Source organism: Parambassis ranga, chromosome 19, assembly GCF_900634625.1.
Source record: "Parambassis ranga chromosome 19, fParRan2.1, whole genome shotgun sequence".
NCBI classification, from domain to species: Eukaryota; Metazoa; Chordata; class Actinopteri; family Ambassidae; genus Parambassis; species Parambassis ranga.
The window spans coordinates 3,275,022-3,298,075 of record NC_041039.1 but is presented as its reverse complement, the minus strand read 5'-3'; the positions used below and the strand labels follow the sequence as shown (position 1 = coordinate 3,298,075).

The window sequence follows — 23,054 nt, the reverse complement described above, 5'->3', positions numbered from 1 at the left end:
AAAATAATTCCCTTACTAACACTCATATGACACTGCACAATGCTCTGACATTTTAACAAAAATACATTTATAATTTGCTATACAGTGTAAATAAAACAAATACACAATACAATACAAAAAATACAATACAATTAATTGCAGTGCTTTTATGAAGGCCTAATTAGGCCAATTGGCTTTCAGAATTTTATTTCAGCATTTCATTGCGATTCAGTTGCACCAAAAAAAAGCAATTTTTCACTTGTTTGCACTGTGCTGTTGGCCACTTCCACAGCGGTGTGTGCCACTGCAAAAAAAGAGCAACAAAAACAACACAACTTGCGCTCTGTGTGGGTGATGCTAAGACTGTATGTGGGGTAACTTCCTGTGTAATGGCGAAGGGTCAACTTTGTGGCGGTGCCCCGGCCACACCGTACTACTTTTAGTTAAGTTTTGTAATGCGTCTATTCCCTATGGTGTCATGAGTGGACACAGTGAAATTTGGATCAACTGGATGAAGTATGTCGGGTGTGAAAAGTTCAGTAGGTCACAAATTTCAAAATGGCGGAATTCCTGTTGGATTTGGAGGGGGTCCAAGAGACCTTTTTGTGTGTCTTGAGGTGATACACGTGTACCGATTTTCATAATCCTACACAAAACAGGCCAGAGGGGCAGACAGAAAAACATATAGCACAACATTTTGTGTAGCCAGTAGGTGATGCTGTGCCAAAGACTGAATACTGTTTGACACATGGATGGGACTCCAAACATGCATGTTCATTTTGGGGCAGATCACAGATGTTACAGCAACTTTCTGTTTTGAATGGAATTGTTACATTTTGAAGCCACACTCTCTTCAAACCATAATACTTTAGTACACAATCTTGAACATGTGTATTGTCTCAAGAGTAGACACTCAAGTGAAATGCACAGAGGATTACACCCTCTCCCACTGTCCAGGTGTTCATGAGCTGTGGCCTGCAGGGCAGTACACCAAAACACACAGGTCCCCCTTCCAGTAGACACCTCAGTACCCCCATCCATTTCTCCATCACAAAGTCAGTGCAACAGCCACTGTGATGAAAAGATGACCACAAAATTCAAAATGGTGGACTGCCTGTTGGGACTATTTTGTGCGCCTTGAGTTCACGCACAAGTTTACCAGTTTTCATGATCCGACAAGCAGAACAGAGGGGCTGCGCGTTAGGGGGCGCTGTGGGGCCATTTTTCAATCTACGTTTAAAAACAAAGCACAAAAAAAATATGCATGCAAGTTTGGTGAGTTTTTGAGCATGTCAAGGCCTCCAAAAATGCGATCATTTGGTGGACAAGGAAGTCAAATAAATAAATAATCATAAGGGATCCAAAAGGGCTTACGTAATGTGTTAGAAGCTGTAAAAATCAGTTACCTATTAGTTAACCTATTCAAATCCTGCTGACATGTCTGATCTTGAAATAATTGCTTACTTTGTGGCTAGAGGCATGCATCCATCCTTACAGAGCGTCTGGTTCGGCAGACCTACACATTTAGAGAGAAAATGACAGACAATGACAAATTACTGCAGCAGCTCTAATTTGTTGAGATCGTATGTATAAACACATTTTGTCTTAGGTTGTCCTGCTGGGCCGAGGAAGAGAAACGTTCATTTATAGTGAGGCTTTTATTGTGAAGGACTACAGCCGGACGTGCAGCGGTAGGTGACACGCAGCAGAAGAAGCTCTGTCTGAGGAAGGGACCGGGCTGGCGGAAAAAGTTTTCCTTCAGCATTCACCGTTTGTTTTTAAGACGTGGGGCTGTTTTCCAGACTGGTTGTTCGCAGGATGCCTCCGACAAACGTATGTCAGCAGAACTCCTCAGGAGCGGGTAAATACAACACAACATAACACAACAGTTAGCTTTTAACTAAACGTATTGTGAGGTAAGACTTCATATAGGCACGCGTGTGGACTTTGAGCCTGAATACACAGCAGTCCATGTGGACAGCACAGAGGGGGACCCGTGTTTGTGGTGTGGTCTGTTGTTAAGTTTTGGGGATGTTTTTCACAGTACGAGTAAAACTCACGCGATGTGAAGTCAAAGCTCAACATTTACCTGCTCACACTGCTATAGTCAGCTGCGACTACCCACACTACACACGACTTCAGGTGCACGTGTGATCACATAGAACCGGAAGTTAAACATGTCGTATCCGGCAGGGTTCGTACACCTTTCCCAAAGTCTAATTCAAGCACTTTTCACGTACCATTTTCCAGCACCTAAATTACACACAAATTACACAATTTTTCACTGAATTTCAATTAGATTAAAAAATAGTGTAACGCCCTAAACAACACGTTATGTGCTTTGCAATGTCACTGTCAGGAAACATGGTTATAAAAAATGTCCCCCATGATTTGTAGGAAGAGTGGCTGGTTACAATTGGCAAATAAGATCTGAAAGGCTCCATCATCTCATTTCTGTCTTAAGACTGACCACATACAAACATCTGTCTAGCATTCTTCTATAGAAAAAGTGATTTTTTTTTTCCCCTAAATTTTTTTTATCATAACATTGGAAATACTACGTTTGCTATGTAATTTAAATATATTGTGGCAAACTGCAGTGGCAATTGCTATTTGCGTGTTTGTGGGAAGTACGTACAGAGTCACAGCCATGCTGTACGGTTTACTATAGACCGGTGTGTGTCTTTCCTAATCAAGTCCAATCAGTATCATCAAACACAGCTGGACTCAAATGAAGGTGTAGAACCATCTCAAGGAAGATCAGAAGAAATATATTAGGACCATGTGATATTTCACAAATGTCAACAATTCTGTGTTGTCTTCTGTCAATATGGGGTGCTGTGTGTACATTAATGAGGAAAAAAATGAACTAAAATTTTTTTAGCAAATGGCTACAATATAACAGAGTGAAACATTTAAAGGGGTCTGAATACTTTCCGTACCCACATAACATAAACATGCACCCTTAAACACATTTGTCTACTGGCATAACCAGTGTGTGCTGAGGCTGCAACTAATGACTATTTCAATTGTCGACTAGACATTGACTACCTTGATGACTAGTCGACTAATGGCCTAGTGTATGACTTTGCCGTTGACTATTAGTCGACTAGTCATTGCAGCCCTAGTGTGTGCACTACCTAAGTACCTCAGGGAGGGTGATGATTCCTCCAGGTATTAGTCAAATTCCCAAATAATCAGAATCAGACATACTTTATTGATCTTTACCTTATTATATTTAATATTTAATATATTTACTTTATTAAATATATTTATTAACTGAGCCTCCCATATTTGTTAAGCAACAAGAGCAGCCTACATGGTGCCTCCTAAGCATTTAGCTTTACAGCGGTTTGCATGAACAAATTACTAATATTGTGTGTCATTATATACTAATTACTTTTTATGTAACTGGAAAGTGCGATTTTCTCTTGGACAGCTGCTGCACCAGCTCCTTTCAACAGACTTTGAAGGACGTTGTGTGGGAATTTGGTTCTCGTTTGATCTATCTTTATTTTATAATTTTTATTTTCTAAAACAGCAGCCTCCATGTGGATACAGTTAGGAAGGTGTTTTTGGAGGAGGGGCGGGGCCGCACATGGCCATGGCCGATGACAGCCACACAGAGGCAGACAGAGTGGTTTCACTTCGGGCCCTTTGGACTCTTTCTATTTATGATTCATTTTATTTTCTGAAATATGAACCCTTAAGTTAGATAGTGGGTTGTTATAAAACTAACACCATTCCACTTTCAAGCATTTTCAGAAAATGTCCAGCTCTTGCAACAACAAATCAAAACAGATCATTTTGTTTTACTTGGTGTGTATTTGATGCTCCAATTGTATGTATTACTGATTCCATTTTCTTGCCAGAATGCAGTTGTCCCCTGGAGTTGGAGCTGCGTGCTGTGCTGCAGCAAAGAATCATGGTCCTTGATGGTGGTATGGGGACCATGATCCAGCAGCACAAACTTGAAGAGGAAGATTTCAGAGGGGACAAGTTCAAAAATCACCCAATGTCATTGAAGGGCAACAATGACCTTCTTAGTATCACACAGCCAGATATCATTTACAAAATACACAAGGTAGTTCATCCAGATATCAGCCATGCACATCCATTCAGTTATTTGTTTTCTTGTCTTACTTAAAAACAGATGTAGAAAAAAGTGCTACATATGCGCCAACGGCACACAAACCACATCCAAGACATGAACATCAGTCTTTCCAGCAAACAAACTCTGTATGCAATCATAACAGTACATGCACCTATATACAAACATACACATATGTATGTATACAGTATACACATGTGCATATCCTTTTACTCACACAGTCATAGCAGCCCATCAAGTTCTATATTTAGATTTTATTGTGTTTGATCTGCAGCCTTATTTCTGCATGTGTGTATATGTTTGTCTTTTATACTCTGTACACTTTAATTTTTATTTAATCATTATTCAATTGTATTGTATTTTATCCCGTGCTTACCTTTTTAATAATGTTCTGTATCTTATTATTTTTTATAATTTTCTTGCGCTTTTATTTTTGTAAATAAAAAACTTGTTTTGCTTTATAAAGGAGTACCTTCAAGCTGGTGCTGACATCATAGAGACCAACACATTCAGCAGCACATCCATCGCCCAGGCCGACTATGGACTGGAGCACATGGTATGGAGTTTGTCTTTATCCACTGCAAACAGCATTCAGTTATGTGGTTGTAGAAGCAGACAGACAACTCCTCAGCCACTAATGAGTTTATTTGTTGTAACTACAGCCATGTTTTTGTATGCACCCAGTTGCACTGTTTAGTATTTCTGTGGCCTTGCTGATCCCTTAGCCTGCAGACACAGCTGACATCCCCTAATCTTAAATTACCTAAATGCAAGACAGCGATTTCCTTTGTCCTCACTTGTTTTCTATTTGTGTTTCACTGAAAATATTTGCCAGGTTTTGTAAAAATATTGTTAGTTAAGTCTGTACTTGTGTGTATTTTCTGCAGGCTTATCAACTCAACAGGGTGTCAGCAGAGCTGGCAAGGAGGGCAGCTGATGATGTCACCAAACAAACTGGTTTGTTGAATTACTAACAGTACAGTGACATGTAAAAGATGAATGTAAAATCGTTACGTCTCTGTGATTTGTGGGTGTGTTATCAGGTTGTAAACGCTATGTGGCTGGAGCAGTGGGCCCTACTAATAAAACGCTGTCTGTGTCGCCATCTGTGGAGAGACCAGACTTCAGGAACATTTGTAAGATGGTGCTAAATATAGCAACAACAGTAAAGATTAGATGTTTCCATAACTCTGAATGTGCACTATTATTATGCAAATTTTCCCAGTAGCAGTACATGTGTGGCACAGTACTGTGTATATTTTATATATAACGGTCAGTGTGCATGTGTTTTCTCCAGCGTTTGATGAACTAGTGGAAGCCTATTCAGAGCAGGTTCGAGGTTTGCTTGATGGAGGTGCTGACTTACTTCTGATCGAAACAATCTTCGATACTGCAAATGCAAAGGTAGCATCCAAGTTAGTGATAAGTATATTTCTGAAAGTCCATGATTGTTATTATAAAGTGATATGACAAAACACTGTAGATGTTACTTATAACCAACAGCAAATATCTTAGTATGTTTTTATATTTATATACCTAAAATGTTAAATATATTTAAATATATCTTTAACATTCATGGTTGCTCGTCTTTCTGTTTACAGGCTGCGCTGTTCGCTGTTGACCTGCTGTTTGAAAAGGGCTACGAAAGAAAACCTTTATTTGTAGGTGTTTAATACACTCATCTCTACTACTAGTACAATGCTAAAAAAGGGAACACTAAAATAACACATCCTAGATCTTAATGAATAAAATATTCCAGTTGAAAATCTTCATTCATTACATAGTGGAATATGTTGTGAACAAAATAATATAAAAATGATCAATGTAAATCAAAATTATTAACCCATGGAGGTCTGAATCTGTCACATGTGCTCAGTGTGAACTTGAGTAACTTGTGTGGGTTGTAGACACCGCCTCATGCTACCTCTAGGGTCGAGAGCACTGACAAAATGCAAAAGTGAGCAAAATATCAGGCAGAAAGGATGAGAGCAGAGAAATGGTCAGTGGTCAGCACCTGCAGAACCTCTCCTTTTATAGGGGTTGTCTTGATAATTGCCTCTCATTTCCACCTGTTGTCTGTTCCATTTGCACAACAGCAGCTGAAATGGATTCACAATTAGTGTTGATCCTAACTGGACAGGCTGATTTCACAGAAGTGTGACTGACTTGGAGCTACATTGTGTTGTTCCCTTTATTTTGAGAAGTATATAGCTAGACACACTTGACACTTAAAATGTGTGTACCTTTGATGTCACTGCCTCTGAACAAGACTGTCTGTGCTCCTCCTCAGGAGGATTAAGGTTCAGACATGCAGTGTTGGTGTAAAAGATTGATACTTGGCTGGAGCACCTCCAGTTCAAAATCATGTTTTTGAATTAGGCTGCATCACAAAAAGGCTTGCTGTGTTTTTGTGAGGGCAAAAAGAGTTGAACAAGTAGTAGCTGAGTAAATCAAGCCCATTAGAAACTCTTCCCAACTGATCTTCCTCAGATCATTCAAAAAGCATGGCAGCAAAAGCCAAATGACAAACTTAAAAATAGAGCTATGATAGAAGTGCAGATTCACTATAATTTAGGCTGGAAACTGTCAACTTGTCCTTGGTTTCCCAGGTTTAGTGTTTCATTTCAGTCACCAGGAAGCTTTATTTATAATTTTATAAAACTTTAGCTATAAATTACAGGACATTTACAATGATATCTATGCAGTAGTTTGGGATTGTAACATAATAACTTACTTCTGTGGAGGGTTTGATTACAGTAGGTGATTGTTTTATTTGTTATACTATAGTAGAGGCCAGTGCAAATAGATTGTTAGAATGTTTATGTTACTGTCTTGTTTCACACTTCACACAGATCTCAGGGACCATTGTTGACCGGAGCGGACGAACTCTGTCTGGCCAGACAGGTGAAGCTTTTGTAGTGAGCGTATCCTATGCTAAGCCGCTATGGTGGGTATATGACTCCTTGTACCTATACGTAGAAAATAACAATAGCAAACCAATTTTATTGACCTGACAGTAACAGTATCCCTCTCTGTGTTGCAGCATTGGTCTAAACTGTGCCTTGGGGGCAACAGAGATGAGGCCATTCATTGAGGCCATAGGAAAAAATACCCCAGCTTTCATAATCTGTTATCCTAATGCAGGTACACTAACTGGTTATGTAACATGTGTATAATGTTTATTAGAAGCAGAAAAGTTATTATTACAGTGCACCTCCATCACAAAGTCTGAGCTGAAAAATTATCTGAATGATGTACACACAGGCTTCTCTGCAAGTCGTAGAGAAGGTGTGGGGAAGCGTGTTATGCATTAAATGACCCAGCTTCTCAAAAAAAGCAGAAATCCTGTGCTCTACGTTATGTGGAACTCATCTGTCAGACATCCAAGATAATGCAATGATGCCATCATCACTATGTTACCACTTTTTTAGGTCTTCCCAACACATTTGGAGGTTATGATGAAACTCCACAAGTGACAGCCTCTAACTTAAAGGTAGAGTTGTTCAGAATCCCTACTCCTGTTAGTAAGTAACTTTGTTAAAGTTTGTCTCGAAGTGAAACGTGGTAACGTGTTAATATACATGTACAATTAGTAAGAATTTTGTGAAGTTTAGCTTAGAAGTTAAGCTAACATGACTTGTTTTGTTTCTTACATTGAAGGAGTTTGCCATGGATGGATTAGTGAATATTGTGGGAGGCTGCTGTGGGACCACTCCATCACATATCAGGTCACAATTATGTTACTGATGTTTCTCTAATGTTTGACACAGTTCTGAAGATATCTTTCTCTCCTCACAGAGCCATATCAGAAGCTGTCAAACAGTGTCAGCCAAGAGCTCCTGCTGCTGATATTTATCAGGACTACTTACTGCTCTCAGGTATTAAAACCTTTTACTATGTGTGAAGCTGTAAAACTTAGAAAAGATTTTACTATATTTTACTAAATTATAATATATATATATATATATATTGTTGTCTTCACAACACAGAACATATATTTACCCTAAAAATGGGAGTAATGAGTAATAACACAAGCAAACTATCTTTCTGTTTCTGTTTGGGAATTTGGGAATTTCAGCCAATGAAGTTTCAACCAATATTTGTCCATGTTGTTCTATAGCAGAGCTTCTTACCTTGGTGTCACTGAGATAAAGTGTACATGTCGTTTTTTAGGTTTAGAGCCATTCAAGGTTGGTCCATACACCAACTTCGTAAACATTGGTGAGCGCTGCAATGTGGCTGGGTCACGCAAGTTTGCTAAGTTGATCATGGCTGGAAACTATGAGGTAATTATTATGTTTTATTATTATTATTATTATTTTATTATTATTTTACATTAGGATCACAAGTCTTTGTGAGCACCTTCTCTGTTTGTTCTTCAGGAGGCTCTGAGCATAGCTAAGGCCCAGGTGGAGATGGGAGCCCAGATCCTAGATATCAACATGGATGAGGGGATGCTGGATGGACCAACGGCTATGGCCCGATTTTGCAACTTCATTGCTTCTGAGCCAGACATAGCACGGGTAAGATGCTCAAAAGCAGTGGAAATAAAGATTTCTTCAATCTATGAATGAACCTGAACCTGAGTAATTGTGAAAAAAGTATCCTCCTTCAGCTGCCTGTCTTCTCCTCAGGTTCCTCTGTGTATTGACTCGTCAAATTTCTCAGTGATTGAGGCTGGACTGAAATGTTGTCAGGGGAAGTGTATAGTCAACAGCATCAGTCTAAAGGAAGGAGAGCAGGAGTTCTTGTTTAGAGCTGCAACTGTGAAGCGCTATGGAGCTGCTGTGGTGGTCATGGCATTTGATGAAAAGGGTCAGGTAAAAGGACAAGAACACTCAAATACATGCATGTACTCACACACAATATATACTTATATATTTGTGGTCTTCTCCAGGCCACAGACATAGATCGCAAAGTGGAGATCTGCACTCGAGCCTACAAGCTGCTAGTCAGCAAAGTAGGATTTGACCCAAACGACATCATCTTTGATCCCAACATCCTCACTATCGGTACCGGAATGGAGGAGCACAATGACTATGCTATCAACTTTATCAGTGCCACTAAGATTATAAAGGTAAAGGAACTGCCACTCATAACAAATAACAGCAGAGCAGCATGATTTTTTAACTCACTGAATGCACTTAGAAATTACAGGGGAGACGTGAGCAGCTCCAGGGATGCTCACTTGCAGTTAACCTGTACAGTAGGAGACAAAAGTATTGGCACCCCTGTCAATTTGACATGTTTTGCATTAAGCATTGGTTTAATGCAAATTGTTTTCGAAGTGAACTAAATTGTTTTGCAATTTGTCAGAAACTTTAAAAAAATGAATTGCTTGGTGACAAAAGTATTGGCACTTCAAAGTTAGTATTTTTTATGTCTTACGCCTTTGGCCTTTACAACAGCTAGTAATCTGTTTTTGTAGCTTGACATCAACTACTGACAGCTCTGCACAGGTATTATGGTCTTCAGTTCAGTCAGACTGGAAGACTTTCTTAAAGCAACTGCAACGTTCAGATCTGCCCATAACATCTAAATGGGGTTGAGATCTGGGGACTGGGATGGCCACTGGAGAACAGAAATGTATTTTTCTTCAAAAATTCAGTTGTTGATTTGGCTGTGTGCTTTGGATCGTTGTAGTCTTGGAAGTAGAAACATCGACCTAGTAGCTGCCTTGCTGATGGGAGCATTTGATCACAGAGTATTTCCTGATACATGGTGGCTTTCATCTTTCCTTCTATGATATAAAAACTGCCAGTGCCTGCACTACTGAAGCATCCCCAAACCATGATGGAGCCACCATTGTGCTGTATAGTAGGCACCAGATTCTTTACCTCCAAGGCTTTTCCTGGCTGTCTCCAAACACAGCAAGGGCTGTTATTTTGGAACAGCTCTATCTTTGACTCATCTGACCACAGTACTTTTGAGAAGAAGCTATCGGATTTACTTAAATAGCTCTTAGCATACTCCAGTCGCATCTTCTTGTGGACAGCTTGCAGGTAAGGCTTTTTGATGGGTTGACATCCTCTGTACCCATTTCCGCTGAGTGTTCTCTGTACAGTTCACTGTGTACAGATGCTCCAGATAGTTCCAAGTTTTTCCTGATATCCCTGGCTGTAAGTCCAGGATTCTTTTCGACCTCTCGCACAATTTTTCTGGCACTTATGTACGTCCAAATCTAGGCTGGTTTTCAATTGTGGCAGTCATGCTAAACTTCATTATAATTCCTCTTACTGTTGACTTAGGGATTTGAAACTTTTCTGTTATTTTCTTATAGCTGTCCCCTTGCTGGTGGTCAGTTACAATGCACTTTCTAACTTGCAAATGGATTTCTTTACACTTCACCATTATTTTTAACTAGTGGGCAAGAGCAAGTTGAATAAACCCTGGGTGATTACCTTTTTATCTCCGGGTAAAACCTTATAATAACCTCTGACAGGTGTGTCAACAATTAACTGACCCTTCCACACCTGTCTGCATGATTTAGTCTTGAAAACATAACAGAATATAATGAGTGCCAATACTTTTGTCACCAACCAATTACATTTATTGTAAACATTGTAAAATTGCAAAATAATTAGTTTTTATTTTTGATCACATAATGGTTTTGAAATGTTCATTTAGTTAGTTTCAATTTAAAAAAAATTCCATTAAACTAATGCTTCATGCAAAACATGTCAAATTGACAGGGGTGCTAACACTTTTGTCTCCTACTGTATATTTCTGTCTCATGAAAAGCTGCAGCTTTATTGTTTTCCACTATAGTGTAATACAAAGGCTGTTACACTACAGTGTAATACAAATTTTGGAATTTTCTGCGTTCTGTACACCTACTCTTACACACATGCTCAATTCAGATGCAGAGCTGCTTCATCACTTCTAATTTCTGTGATATAAACCATCAGATGAGGGGTGATAGCAATTTTACACTGGTTAACAAGTTGATGAGATAAATCTGCCTTTTTTATCACATTATCACACTCTTGGTTAATCTAGATATCAATTCAGTCCAATAACTACTATTGTTTGTTTATATACTGGCCTACTGTCAAGTGGCCCTTCAGATGAGTATTACAGCAGAAAGTCAGATGAAAGAAAATTAGTGTTGAGATATCAAGTACCGGTAACTGAAATCAAGTTGTACTAAAACAACAGGAAAATTGTCAAAATGTAGGAAAAACTGTGTAGTACAGTTGGTCTGTCTCCTTAAATGGGCGCTGTAATAGGTTATTGGCATTTTTTACTAGACATTGTGGAAAGGCAGTGATGAATTTCTTACTGCATATTTGGCATTCTAAAACTATGTGGAAAGCATTTACTCTCTGATAGGGCTGGGCGATGTTTAACTTGTTTTACTTTAAATCAAGATCACGATTAATTGAGGCTTGGTCCTTGATGACGATTATTTTTGTTTTATATTATGCCCGGTGCCAAAATCACGTGTGTGTCTGCTTGCCCGAGTTTCGAACCCAGGACCTCTTACAGAACAATCAATTAATCGTTGCACGTCGCATTGTGTCGGTTTGAGGGTGTAAATATCTTCTCTCTGAGAAGAATCACATGCTGCTGTCTACTTCTCATATTCTCCACTTAACGCTGCCTATAGATTCTGCAGATTTCAAAGAGGCACAATAAATTCAGACTGTATTGTGTGTATTTTTGTGTTTAGGAGAAACTACCAGGAGCCAGGGTGAGTGGAGGTCTGTCCAACCTGTCCTTCTCCTTCAGAGGAAGGGAGTCCATCAGAGAGGCTATGCATGGAGTATTTCTCTACCATGCCATCAAGGTAATCATCAACACACACTGACTACAGCAGGATGAAGGCTAAGCTTGTATCCATAGTGCATAGTTTGGATTTGTTTGTACTGGATACACTTAAAGATTGAAGAGTGAAATGAACATCTGACAAGCAACCTTAATAACAAGCAGAACAACTGAGAGGCACAGTTGTCAATTCAAAGCATAGCCACAAAGCATCAGTATCACTTCCAAACCTGTATTCTGTAGACCAGGCAACCCTGGACAACCCCTGGCAAGTATTTGTTTGCAAGGGCCATATAGACCTGATTGCAGCAACAGCTGAAATGTGCTGACTGCAGCAAGAAAGGGACAGAGAGGAAAAATAGGAGGGGGTTGCAATACACCCCCTTTTGTGATGACAGTGATACATTTATCATTGTCATCACAGGCAAACAAGACAAATTGTATTTATCTTATTAGGAGGTCAGATGATTCACTACATTACAAACTATAGATGACAAACTGATAATAACAGTAAACAGTGCAGTCTCAGTGTAAATAGCAATAATTTAATTTAATTTAAAGCCATGAAAATGTCAGAATCAGAAATACTTTATTACGGTAATCCCAGGTGGAAATTGCTTACATTCCAGGTGCCCCATGCATGCTCAGAAAGAGTTTAGATATATAAAATAAGGTAAAATCGCAAGCAATAAAATATATCTTCAGTTGTATCAAAGTAGTAGTAATGCGTTGACACTTGGTACTAGGAATAGGAAACATGACTGAAGTCCCCACACTGAGCCTTCCTCTGTGCTGTGTCAGGGCGGGATGGACATGGGAATTGTGAATGCTGGGAACCTGCCAGTGTATGATGACATAGATAAGGAGCTGCTATCACTATGTGAAAGCCTCATCTGGAACAGAGATGCTGATGCCACTGAGAAGCTGTTGGCGTATGCACAGGTACACAAACATAAATCTCCCTTTGGTGCTTTAGTTCCTTTAACTAATGTTGCACTCTATTAACAGAACAATGTCAAAGGAGAAAAGAAGGTGGTTCAGACAGATGAGTGGAGAGAGAGAAGTGTGGAGGAGAGGTTGGAGTATGCTCTCATCAAGGTAAAATAGTACATTCAATTTCATTGCACCATTAGATCTTTTAGACTGTGGGTGAATTTTCATAGTAGTTACGGTAGTGCACCCCAACAAACATTATGAACATGGTGGTCAGTGTTCTGCTGCGAAACACTGAGTTTTGCCATTTATGTCAAGTTTACCCACACTTAGACATTAGTGGGCCGGGTGTGGCCCGCGGGCCGTACTTTGCCCAGGTCTGATGTAATGTATCAGTGCCATGTTTTCTGCTAAAATCACATGAAGAATAAACAGTAAGAACACACATCTGTCCATTCTTTGGACACAACTACGGTATTATGCCAAAAGGCTGTGTCAATGAATGAAATTATCAAACAATAACTTTATAGGACAAAATAATATTGGTGACATTAAAACTTAAATGGAAACACACAACGTGTCCTCAGAAATCCACTTTCAAACTGCCAGAGCTCTCCCTGTATTAAAGGATAGATAATTCTACACTACTAAAAAGGCCCAGTCTTAACTGTTCTCAGTCAGATCATAATACGTAGAAGCTGCTTGGATGAGCAGCAAAACGTCTTCAAGAAAAACTCTCCAAGTCTAGACACCTTGCTTCAATGTTCTCTACAGTCTTAACTGCATTTACCAGGTTAACATACCTTGTACGCGTTGGTACCGGTTTTCCGCAGGAAACTGGTGATATGCAGACTAGTTTAGACAAAATGTATCTATGGTTTCTATATTCTATCTATCAAAACGTGAAATACTTCTCTTGTTTTCCTCTTTGTTGATCCGTCCTGTCTTGTTGGTGTCAGGGAATAGAGAAGTATGTGGTGGAGGATGTGGAGGAGTGTCGGCTTCAGACTGACAGCTACTCTCGACCCCTTCATATCATTGAGGGCCCTCTGATGAATGGCATGAAGGTGGTGGGAGATTTGTTTGGAGATGGAAAGATGTTCCTGCCACAGGTTTGACTTTTCTTGTTCCTGGCCAGTGATGTTGAACTCAAAACAATGTCAGATATGTGTTTTACATTTATTTATTATTTAGTTATAATTAGGGGTGGAATGGTTCACTAAATCCACGGTTTGGTTCGTAACACGGTTCTGAGGTCACGGTTTTCGGTTCGGTTCGGTTTACAATGTTGAGGTTTTTTCTACTTTTAACACTCTGGAAATACCATAGATGAGCATAAAATATACACTATATCCTAAATATCCAACATTTACCATATTTAAGAATCAGTTCAGTGTTTCCCCCCATCATTATATCAGGTCAAGTCAATTTCATTTTTTTTTTTATTTCTACATAGCACCAGATCATAACAGAAGCCATTTTAGAAAACCTTTCCTATAGAACAGGTCTACACCTTGTTCCTTTATTAAACAAAGTAAACAGCTCATGTTATTTATCTTATTTCCACGGCAGCATGTCGTTTCTGTCTCTGCATAGTTGTGTGTTTACAATTCAGCGCTGCTGTCTGCGCACAGAGGCACGATGTGTGTACACACACACACAGACACACAAACACAGACACATGTGCGCACATATTCCCACCGTTGGACAAAGAATGACATGCTAGTTAGCGTAATCATAGAGTTCAGTCTAAGCTATGCAATGCTAACGGTGCTGATGTCCATGGTTTTCTGATTTTTGCTCTGTGAGCATTGACGGGACCAGCAGCAGTTTAGTAGTTGCTTTTGATTAAAAAAAAAAGTTTTGAAAGCCACCAAATGTAGTGAGAGAGACGCCAAGTTGCCAACACTCATCTCTATGCTGTGGTAAAAACGCCTCCCTGTATTACTTGATGCGCATGTCCCGAACAGAACACGCGCCCTGAACCGAAACACGTGTATCGAACGGTTTGGAACCGTCCCACCCCTACTTATAATTGATGCATAAAAGAGTCATCTGTGTTAATGATTTTCATGTGACAGAAAGTAAAGTCACAGTCATGTTTTTACAAATGTTGTTTTTACAAAGACAAAAAAGGATGGCTGTAGCAGTGTCAGTGATCTGTGTGTTGCAGGTGATAAAGTCTGCTCGTGTTATGAAGAAGGCAGTGGGTTATCTGATTCCTTTCATGGAGCAGGAGAGGGCGGAAATAATGGCGACATTAGGATCAGCTGAAGAAATGGTTAGTCTCAACTTAACATGGCTCTGTTTGCAACTAAAGTAAACACACTATACAAAGTTAAAATACAGTAAAAAATATATATAAATAGAATCTACATGTAAAACAAGGAACTGTGGAGAAATATTACTACTGAGTTATGTGTATGTTGTAGCAGAGGGATTCAAACAAGCAGATACATGGACTAACAGAGGGGTACGTCCTTTCTTTTCTCTGCAGGATCCCTATCAGGGCACCATAGTTCTGGCTACTGTGAAGGGAGATGTCCATGACATTGGCAAGAACATTGTAGGTGTGGTGCTGGGTTGTAACAACTTCAGGTAAAACTGGTTTACTTGTTCTGTAATTCTCTTTAAGACATTCGAATCACCACACCTATCCCATTGTATTCAGTGTGCCGATGGTCCTTTCACACAGTGATTGCAGTATAAAGCCGAGCTGAAGGCACCCCGTTTCTGTTCTGCCAGTGCCCATTTTTGGATGTTCACAAACTCACTGCCAGCATACTTACACCTCAGTGTGTGCTTTCAAAGGGCACAGTGGCTTGGCACCTTCTGAAGTGTGCTTCACTGTCAGTGGAGCGTTATGCCATGCAGGCCAACCCTTTGACACAGCAGTCAGTTCAAAGCTGTTACTACCTCTTCTGCCCACTCAGAGGCACAACTAAATGCTCCTCTATTTCACCTTCATGCCCATTTACACAGCACCACAACAAACAGGGTGAGAGAATGGGGCTCAACATGGAAACAAAAAAAACTTACATTAAAGGTTCAATCCTTTTTTGATGAATGGGCACACACACCTTGGTTTTAACTGGCTTAACCATGGGGACATAAAATGTATGACCCAATTTTGGGACTGAGTCCTTTAAAGGATACAATTAGAAATGTGTGCTTTATAAACTACAGGTCCCAACAACTGTTGGTAAATGGGTTAGTTTAGTCTGTGGAAGACTGTCTGTTTAAATCTGATATGGTGCTTGGTTTAGTCTTTATCAAATGTTACTCTTTGGCTGTTGGTTTAGTTTGTTCTTCTGAGTTTAGTTTGTGTCTACTGAAAAGGGTAGAATTCAATGCTGGCATACAAAGAATTCAGGGTTTTTTTGGGCTGTGAAGGATCCACCTGATGCATCCTTTATCAGTAAAACCAAGGATGCATTTTTTGGTCACATTTGAAATGGAACAACCATGTGACATTGTCATTAGCCTGCAGATGTGTCCTTCAAATGATGATGCAGCCCCTTATTTAGGACTGCTTTTAAGATTTGCTGTGATGTATCAGTGCCTTTCTTCGTTTGTGTGCTTTTACAGAGTAATAGACCTGGGTGTGATGGTTTCCTGTGATCGGATCCTCAGAGAAGCCATCACACATAAAGCAGGTACAGCTCTGTTTGCAAATTTTCAGTGGATAATTTGGACAGAACATTTCACACATGCAGAATTTAAATAATCAGAAGACAAAATATAGTTAATTTCATGTTTTTTTTAATAACTTCAATCCTTCTTTTCTTTATGTTTTCAAAGAATGTTTTAACACTGAAACAATCTAATTTTTTTCAGTCTTGTGTCATTATATGTAAAGATTTCTGTCTTACGCTGTGATGAGTTTAGAAAACAACCTGAGAGTGTCATTTACCTGCAGATATCATTGGTTTGTCGGGTCTCATCACTCCCTCTTTGGATGAGATGATATATGTGGCCAAGGAGATGGAAAGACTGGGAATGACAAAGCCACTGCTGATTGGAGGAGCTACTACATCAAAGTGATGCAAACGCATAAACAAAAACGCACAAAAATCAAAATTAATTTTTAGTTATTGAAAAGTTGGTTATTGCAGTTCTTGAAGGGATAATTGGTGTTTTTTGTGTGTGTGTGTAGGACACACACTGCAGTGAAGATCGCCCCTCAGTACAGTTGTCCTGTAATCCATGTTCTGGATGCCTCCAGGAGTGTAGTAGTGGTGAGGACACGCTGACTTTTTGCTCGTGTACAATGGTGGACTGCCTTATCATATACCGTTTACCCAAATACTAGTATAATAGCAGTACTTTTTTTTGGTGAATAAAATTGACTTACACCTATTAAGGTTGAGTAAATGCTAAATAATACACATATGTAATGCTGTCTATCTCAGTGTTCACAGCTGCTGGATGAGACAATGAGGGAGGAATACTTTGAGGACCTGAGAGAGGAGTATGACGAGATCCGTCAGGAACACTATGACTCTCTGAAGGTAAGAGTGCCTGGCAGAAACATTTGACAAAGTAGACTTTTGTGTCTGAACATTCCCCTCTATCACCATGGATGCCCAAAACTAACAAATATACTACTCCAATAAAACAAATGTCAATTTATTGGAACAGTTTGTACAGTTTGTCTGGAGCTTTAGGTGCTTATTGCACTAAGTAACTTCTAGATTGACTGTTCACATACACATACAACATGGCAGCAGCATAGTTTTTCCTGTTCATTTGTGTCAGACAATTTGATGCTAAAGCAGTCTAACAGAGGTGGTAAATAAAGTGAAATCTCCACAGGGCCTGTACTTATCCTTACAAGCAGAGTGGGGGAGGGCACGAGATTTACTTGTAAATATTAATGCTGTAATAATGTCCCACCTCCCTGTGTTGGCTTCAGGACCGTCGGTATCTTACTCTGTCCCATGCCAGAGAGAAAGCTTTGCATATTGACTGGCTGTCTCTGCCCACACCAGGTGAGTTGGCTCAGATGAATAAGTCGTCATTCTTTACTGATCAAAACTACATTTTCTCCCAGATACATTGACTGAATTACACATTACGTGTCAGATTAGTCTCTGGGGGCTGCTGTATTTTAGATTGTTGTTCAGATAGTGAGCATATAGATGAACAGGCTGTCATTTTTTTAATGTGTTTGTGTTTCAGTGCACCCTCAGTTCTTGGGGACTCGTGTATTTGAGTGGTATGATCTGAACAGACTGTTGGACTTCATTGACTGGAAACCTTTCTTTGATGTATGGCAGCTGAGAGGAAAATACCCAAATAGAGGATACCCAAAGATCTTTAATGACAAGACTGTTGGTATGATCTTAAAATTAAAACACATTCTAAAATGTCTTTGTGGAACCCTGGTACCTACCTGCTGTTTGCTTTTGGATGAACAAAAAAACTAAACTTGTGTGTTTCATTGAGTGACGGTTCAGTTTTCATAGCCTTGTGATAGATAAGAAACCTAAAATAATGTGGATAAGAAACTTACTTGAGTGAGGCCACTCAAAACATTTGGGCTGCAAACTGTAAATATAAAGCTACTTGGAAAAAAAAACTTAAGTTGCTAGAAGAATCTGCATATATTGCAGCAGCACTGGTGCTTTAAGGTAGACAAAATTGTGTCCTTTAAAAAAAAATTGCAAGCAACCTTATTGTTGTAGTAATGATGCACCTCAGAGCCTTTTAGATTGTCGACAAAAAAAAATGCCTATAAGCGTGATAGCTTATGCAAGGTGTGACACAGGGGATAGGTATAAAGTGAGTAGAAACATTTTGAGTATTGGGCTATAAGTAATAATACTGTACTACTATTGTGTAGTTGTATTAGTATAACCTTCATTGACATCATTCTGCAGGCATAGAGGCTCGCCGGGTCTTCGACGACGCCCAGAGGCTGCTCCACAACATGATTGACAGCTGCAATCTGAAAGGACGGGGCTTGGTGGGCTTTTGGCGTGCCCAGAGTGATGGTGATGACATTCATGTTTACGAAGATGATGTCACTGTGTGCCGGGGGACCAAGCCCATTGCCACGTTCTACGGCTTAAGGCAGCAGGTGAGGAATTTTGCTTGAAACTTTCCTGAACTTCTCGTATATTCAAGCTCTGCGTTACATTCATTGGTGCAGATGTTCTCTCTGATTTCAGGGCTCGCAATTGTTAAGTCGGGTGATGATCTTTAGCCCAACAGTTTGAAATAACATTTTAACATAACAAGTAACAAACAGTAACAAACATTCCCTTTGTGTGTTGGCTGCAGGCGGAGAAGGGCAGCTCTAGTTCAGATCCCTACCTGTGTGTGTCTGACTTTGTGGCCCCTATCGACAGCGGTGTGTCAGACTACATTGGGGTGTTTGCTGTGAGTGTGTTTGGGGCTGAGGAGCTGAGTCAGCAGTTCCAGGCTCAGGGAGATGACTACAGCAGCATCATGGTCAAAGCTCTTGCCGACCGCTTGGCTGAGGTATTGTGTGAACGCACAGATTCTCTGCAATCTATAAATAGAGCAGATTATAACAGTTATATTTTCAAATTGACATCTCGTTAACTCTGGAGCTTTTAAAAGAGCATCATATAAAAATACCTGCATCTGTCCAGCATTGTTCTCAGTTAACCTGCCAGTTTAAAGGTAGGGAAATAGCATGTTATAGTCTTGTGCAGCAGTCATTTTGACAGTATGAACAGGGACAGCAAGCAAATTTAGTATTACGCGTCTAACTAGTTTGTGAGCAAACTTTACAACATAAAGAAGTGGCGTTTTTTGTTTGGCTCATTCCAAAAGAAGCCTTACTAGTGATTCTGGCTGCTGTTCCTGAACCACCAAATTCCCAACTAGTGTCCCTCTGGACCAAACTACCGAAGACTTTCTTATTAACTAGTGAACTGCAAAAGCATGTTGACAAGTCAAACATAGATTCAAGTTATGGCCATGAAATGATTGAGAGCCCTGCTTCCCAACAAACCTGGGTATTCATAAAGTTTCCTAAGGGTTGTCTTTAGTTAAAGGCTCCTTGAGACTACACTCAGGATGTTTGTGATACATAAACCATTTTCTACTATGACTGTATTTAGTATAGTGCCACTAAGTTTTCAACATGAATATCATTAGCACCTCCTGTCCATCCTCTAGGCATTTGCTGAAGAACTTCATGCACGTGTACGTAAAGAGCTATGGGGCTACAGTGCTGATGAGGCTCTGGAGGCTGCAGACCTCCACAGAATTCGATACCAAGGCATCAGACCTGCAGCTGGCTATCCCAGCCAACCTGACCACACTGAGAAGACCACCATGTGGAGTCTGGCTGGTATACAGGAAAAGACAGGTGAAAGATCAAAAATGTTTCATGTTCTAAAGGGCTCCATTTATACCATAGCCTAGGTGAGTTTTTAATTGTGCGTAATTTTTAAATTCTAACGTAATTCAAACATTTTTCTACCAGGCTGTAAGCACATTTATTTCTGCTGTAAAGTTGGTCATTGTAACATGGAAGACAAAGGGGTCATTCCACGTGAAATCATCCGGCTTCATGCCATGCAGTAAAAGCTTAAACTTGGCCAAAAATCGACTAAAAAGTAATAAAAATAAAGGAAACTTCGAAGGGCTGTATTTTGCAGATGGTTACACTTACAGGCCTAACACTCTGGATTTCTCCATGATAGTGATAGATGTACATCAGTGAATTTTGAAAAAAATCATCTGGCAGCCCTGGATGATTTTACATGGAATGACACAAGGCTAACTTTTGGAGCCGGTTCCTGGAGGCTGCAGGAACTGCACTTGGCTGAGGCCTTTCTGTGTGGAGTTTGCCACACCTGCAAGCTACAGGGTCTAAGGCAATGGGTCTACATCCCTGTCCTTACCTATGGCCTAAAATTACAGTGGAACAAACGAAAGAGCAACCTGGAGTGAAAGGAGGTTCCTCCACAGGGGTACTAGTCATAGTCATAGAGATGAAGTTGGGAAATTTGAGAGATGCTCATCCAAAAACCAATGCTTTCACATTGATAAGCGCCAGTTGATGTTCAGACAAAGCGGCAGCCTCCGGGGGATCAGACATTAAGCCAATGCAGAAGTGTTATTATGTATAAATTGCAGGTCATACAGCCTCTTAGCCTGTACCGGCTGTGAGTGAGTGAATGAGGCGGGTGCTGTATCACAGTGCAAGCCTTCTGTATTTGTGATTGCCCATCCACCTTAGCTCCACCCAAATGGCTCTGTAGATCAATGGCTGACGTCTTGGAAACTTCCTCCATAGTTTTACACTGTAAGTGGTTGCGACACATAAGGACTACATCTCTGACCTGCTGTCAGGTTTGCAACCAGAGGAGATGGAACTGGACAAGGTTGCATGGAGAGTATTTCTGCCACAGTTTAATGCTTTTCTTACTCTTGTCGTGCAGGTATATTTTCTTTCCTTACATAATGCTTTTGTGATTATAGGTATTAGTTTGACAGAATCAATGGCCATGGCACCTGCTGCCTCAGTGTCTGGACTTTACTTTTCAAACCCTCAGGCCTCATATTTTGCTGTGGGAAAGATCACCAAGGAACAGGTTTGAGTAACCATTCACATCTACAACAGCTATTTGGAAATGGAGAGTGCTGCGCCCTTTAGTGTAAATAAGACTTTGCTAATCTGACCGTGTATTCTCTCTGCTCCTCTTGTCTATAGGTGGAAGACTATGCCAGGAGGAAAGAGATGAGTGTGGAAGCAGTGGAAAGATGGCTGGCTCCCGTCCTGGGGTACGAAAATGAAGTGAAGGGATCAGAGTAAACAGTTAAATGTCCAACCATTACACTGTGATTCACACAGGTTACTTTGGCTGCAAACCTCAGTGATACATTATTTACTTAAAGATTTAAACTTGAACCTAAAGATACCTCGGATGCTTACTCACTTTTTAGTGGTTTTACATTTCACAGTGAATCACAAACAGTATTTTAGTCCTTTGTGGCAAAAGGCTATGACACTACAACGCATACACATAAGTAAATTAGCTGTTTTCTTATTGAACATACACAGCTAAAGATTTAATATGTTCAGTAAAAAACACTAAATAGAAGCAGACTAATTATACTACAAAAAATGCAATATTTAATTTTTTTTGATGTACTGATTAGATTAATTTTTAATAATCATTTTATGTAATACTTTATATGTTTTACTCGGTTAACAGTTGGCCTTATAGGCCTATCCTGTGCTTTATACAGCTAAAGTCTATTTTACCGGTACATTGAATTTGTCAGTTAAAGATATGCAGGTATGACACCTGAAAATGTGCTGTTTACATGCATTTCCAAATCATTTTCATTTCATTGTTTCACTTTTTAACATATCTGTTGTGTTAAATTTTAGTTGACATATCACAAACTGACAATAAACTGACATGACAATAAAACATGAGATACATCTTTTTTTTTTCTAAATCTGTTACAGAGTAACATAGCCCTCACCCAGTAGTCTTGTTTTTTACTGACCTCTAGTGGTCACTGTTTTGCTTGCTGCACGGCACACGCCAGACTAACTTTGAAGGAGACAGTTGCTGTTTCATGAATGCTTCTTTGGTAGGACAGGTCCTTAAAACTTTGATCCTTCAGAGGCCAGACAAGACATCTTTTACTACTATTCAAAGGACACACATTGGGCACTCAGTGTGCATTAGTGAAACCACTACAACCATGGAAATGGAATAGTGAATATCTGGTTTGTTCTATGATTCAAGTTCAACAACAGTTAAATAAAGATCACGATGAAAGGTGTATCTCAGTTAATTAGAATATTGTGTACAATATTCTAATTAATGTATACGTGTATAATAAAATTATACACGTATAAGTATGTATTCATTTAGTTTAGGAGTTAAGTTCAAAAAGTGAATCACCTATATTGTAAAGATTCAGTATTTCAAGCATGCATTTCCTTTGTGATGATTATGGCTACAGTTAATGAAAAGCCCTAAAATTAGAATGTCTATTTTCTAAATTAAATTTTGTAAAGACTGCTGACATGACAGATGGACCTCTGACAGATCCACCCACTGAGATCCTCTACCACATATTTTGCACACATTGATATGCTGCTGCTACAACTACAACTTAATTTCCCCACGGGGATTAATAAAGTTAATATCTATCTATCTATCTATCTATATAACATGTTTCCCCACCAAACAGAACTGTGTGGAAGGGCAGCGAAATGTGTTCAAGAAACCCTTTACAAGTCCAGTTGCCTTACTCTAAC

The 23,054-nt window shown here is 39.6% G+C and overlaps 1 protein-coding gene across 1 annotated transcript; it reads left to right on the top strand.

The window, feature by feature from the left end:
• The first annotated feature begins 1,672 nt into the window (after positions 1 to 1,672).
• mtr (5-methyltetrahydrofolate-homocysteine methyltransferase) lies at positions 1,673 to 22,212 on the top strand. Its single transcript, XM_028431336.1, has 33 exons — positions 1,673 to 1,840; positions 3,852 to 4,063; positions 4,557 to 4,646; positions 4,978 to 5,047; positions 5,134 to 5,226; positions 5,388 to 5,494; positions 5,692 to 5,751; positions 6,943 to 7,037; positions 7,134 to 7,234; positions 7,522 to 7,583; positions 7,751 to 7,818; positions 7,889 to 7,968; positions 8,264 to 8,376; positions 8,473 to 8,613; positions 8,725 to 8,910; positions 8,988 to 9,167; positions 11,763 to 11,879; positions 12,659 to 12,799; positions 12,866 to 12,955; positions 13,750 to 13,902; positions 14,964 to 15,071; positions 15,288 to 15,388; positions 16,379 to 16,446; positions 16,710 to 16,830; positions 16,947 to 17,028; positions 17,203 to 17,301; positions 17,706 to 17,781; positions 17,972 to 18,127; positions 18,673 to 18,872; positions 19,076 to 19,276; positions 19,943 to 20,135; positions 21,254 to 21,366; positions 21,486 to 22,212. Exons 1-33 carry the CDS (start codon positions 1,798 to 1,800, stop codon positions 21,585 to 21,587), a joined length of 3,822 nt encoding a protein of 1,273 aa, XP_028287137.1. The 5' UTR covers positions 1,673 to 1,797; the 3' UTR covers positions 21,588 to 22,212.
• Positions 22,213 to 23,054: the final 842 nt, after the last annotated feature.

Coding starts and splice junctions, on each gene's coding strand:
- mtr (XM_028431336.1), top strand. CDS start 1,798: ATGCCTCCGACAAACGTATGTCAGCAGAACTCCTCAGGAGCGG. Junction 4,064..4,556: donor TCATTTACAAAATACACAAG/GTAGTTCATCCA, acceptor TGCTTTATAAAG/GAGTACCTTCAAGCTGGTGC. Junction 20,136..21,253: donor TGGTATACAGGAAAAGACAG/GTGAAAGATCAA, acceptor TTGTGATTATAG/GTATTAGTTTGACAGAATCA.